At 44.4% G+C, this 2,500-nt stretch overlaps 1 protein-coding gene across 2 annotated transcripts in view; it reads left to right on the forward strand.

Annotated features, from left to right (window-relative positions):
• Positions 1-2,500, forward strand: part of LOC138963025 (uncharacterized) — a 38,580-nt gene that overhangs the window by 9,163 nt on the left and 26,917 nt on the right. For both annotated transcript variants that reach the window (XM_070334998.1, XM_070334999.1), the window contains exon 4: positions 1,167-1,763. In XM_070334998.1, coding sequence (XP_070191099.1) covers positions 1,167-1,763 — 597 coding nt within the window. The remainder of the gene's footprint in view (positions 1-1,166; positions 1,764-2,500) is intronic.

A 2,500-nucleotide genomic window follows, 5' to 3' on the forward strand; every position in this document is an offset into this window, starting at 1 on the left:
AGAGACAGACAGACAGAGACAGACAGACAGACAGAGACAGACAGACAGACAGACAGACAGACAGACAGACAGACATACAGAGAGGGAGATATAGGGAAAAGACAGAGAAAATGAGAAAGAGAGGGATGGACAGATACGGGGAGAGAAAGGGAGAGAGGGGCGGAAGTCAAAAAGAGTGAGACAGGGAGTGGGACAGAGAAGAGAGTGAGACAGAGAAGAGAGTGAGACAGAGAGAGAACAAATCGAGGAAAGGAAAAAAAACGCCGAAAAGAGGAAGCTGTCTGTTGTAGGTCCGTAAGGTTTTCATCCGTCCAATGTCTGAGGAAGAAACACGCAAACAAACAGCGAGTGTTTCCGCCTTTGTCTTTTCCTTTAATTGTTGCACCCTAAATGTCAGCTCAAATGCTGGTGTTTGAACTGACATAGGAATAATGCACAACGTGTGTGCTGAGCACTCTTTGCGCACGTGTTGTCTTCGAATGTTAGGCACCAAGGGGGAAGAAGAATAGAGAAGGTTGCAATTACGAAGATGTGTGGTTGTTCTCTTTGGATAAGAGAGGATTATTCACCTGGGAATCCTTAAACCTGTGAGGTTCGCAAAACTAGAGCACCCATCAAAATGGTAAATGTCTTCTACACGTTTCAGAGTCGCAGTCATAGCGTTGCCAAATTGGAAATGTTAGCACAAACGTTCGTTTATTTGTGTTAGGTTGTGTCTGGTTAATAAGCAGAAGGTTTACCTGATGTGAAGAATCCTTCAACAGGTGTCATGTGCGTTGTTGTTGTAGTTTTTGTTGCTCCAATTGCTGTTTCTGTTGTTGTTTCTGTTGTTGATTTTGCTGCTGTTGATGTTGTCGTTATTGTCGTCGCCGTCGTCGTCCACAAACTCTTTCCCCTCTTCTTCTTCTTCTTCTTCTTCTTCTTCTTCTTCTTCTTCTTCTTCTTCTTCTTCTTCTTCTTCTTCTTCTTCTTCTTCTTCTTCTTCTTCTTCTTCTTCTTTGTGAAATTCAAAGATGTTCCTAGACCGGACACTATTTAACTGGACTGGACCGTTCACGACAGGACTTAGCAGAACTGGGTTAAACTAGACTCAACTAGACCAAACTGAACCTTGCTTCGTATTTCTTGCTGATTTTTATCTTCTTTTTTCTTTTTTCTCCTATAAGGAAGCACCCAGTTTTCCCACGAGAGTGCAGTGGCGAAATCAGCATCTTACGCCAGGAGCGAAAAATCGGGACACGCCTCCCAAAAGACCCACACGCGGGTATCCGGTCACAGAGAGAACCCACCTTTACCGCTAGACCAACGTCCTCCCCCAGAAGCGACTGAGGTCGAGAATGGAGGCTCCGAAATGAACCTCGCCCAACCCGGCTCCGCTCACAGTCGATCCGGATCCAGTTCCAGCAGCCACGGTCAAACCGGTTCTTGGGTCCACCAATCGCAACGATCCAGCTCGTCAGCCGCGCACTCTTCGTCCCGACACGAGTCTGAAAGTAGATCAAATATGAGCAGCAGTGAGGCATCCCACAGCAGTGCAGAAGCAGCAGCAAGGTCGCATCGTTCGCAAGCAGGCAGAAAGGTCATGGACAACGAAGCTTCCAGAAGACACACGGCTGCTCGCGACAGCGGAAGCAAGGGCAAGCCGCAATCCGACGGGCCTATGACGTCAGAGTCACGTGCCTCGATGTCTGACCTGGACAAGGTGTCGGCCATGGCTGCGGACACGGAACAGAGGGCTTACTTCCGGGAGCTGTTTTCACGCAGTAAGCTTTCGTACATATACTATAATAGACAAATTCCGGAAATAACTCTGTCGGTGTTTTTTTTTTTTTTTTTTTTTTTTTTTTTTTGGGGGGGAGGGGGGGTGTAGGAGAGTAGCTTTCCCTTGTTCTTCCTTGCTTTCCTCTAGAAAGACTGAGGCCTCGCTACACGTGACACTGTAAGCTTGCCTCGGTGTTTTTATAGAAACAAGAGAAAGCTACACTTCCACAGCCGTTAAAAATGTGACAGTGTTCTTTCCGAATACCGTCTATTAAGCCTGTTTGGAGTAGCTTGTCTTTTCTTGCCTTATCTGTTCTCTTTTGTTTCCTGTTCCTTTGACTTTTCTTATTGTGTCTCACATTATTTGTCCCCAGTTTTGTCTTGTTTTGTCTTTTATCTTCGCTAAACTTGAATGTTCTTGTCTTGTCCCTTAAGCTTGTTTTATATTTTACCTTCTGTATTATGTTTTGCCTTTTGTGTTTCAAGAATAAAAAAAAGAATAAGAAAAATGTGGATCAAACGACAACCGCTTGACGAAAGAAAAACACCTCTCAGTCATTTTTTTCCAATCATTTTTTGCTGATGAATTCGGTTGAAATTTTATTTTGTCCTTTATTTGTTTGGTTGGTTGGTTGGTTGGTTGGTTGGTTAGAGGATGACCGAAGATATGTTAGTAGTTGCTTTGTTTGTTTGTTTGTTTGTTTGTTTGTTAAATGTTCATACAGAGACACAGACACGT

The sequence above is a fragment of the Littorina saxatilis genome, linkage group LG3 (genome assembly GCF_037325665.1).
Source record: "Littorina saxatilis isolate snail1 linkage group LG3, US_GU_Lsax_2.0, whole genome shotgun sequence".
Lineage (NCBI taxonomy): Eukaryota > Metazoa > Mollusca > Gastropoda > Littorinimorpha > Littorinidae > Littorina > Littorina saxatilis.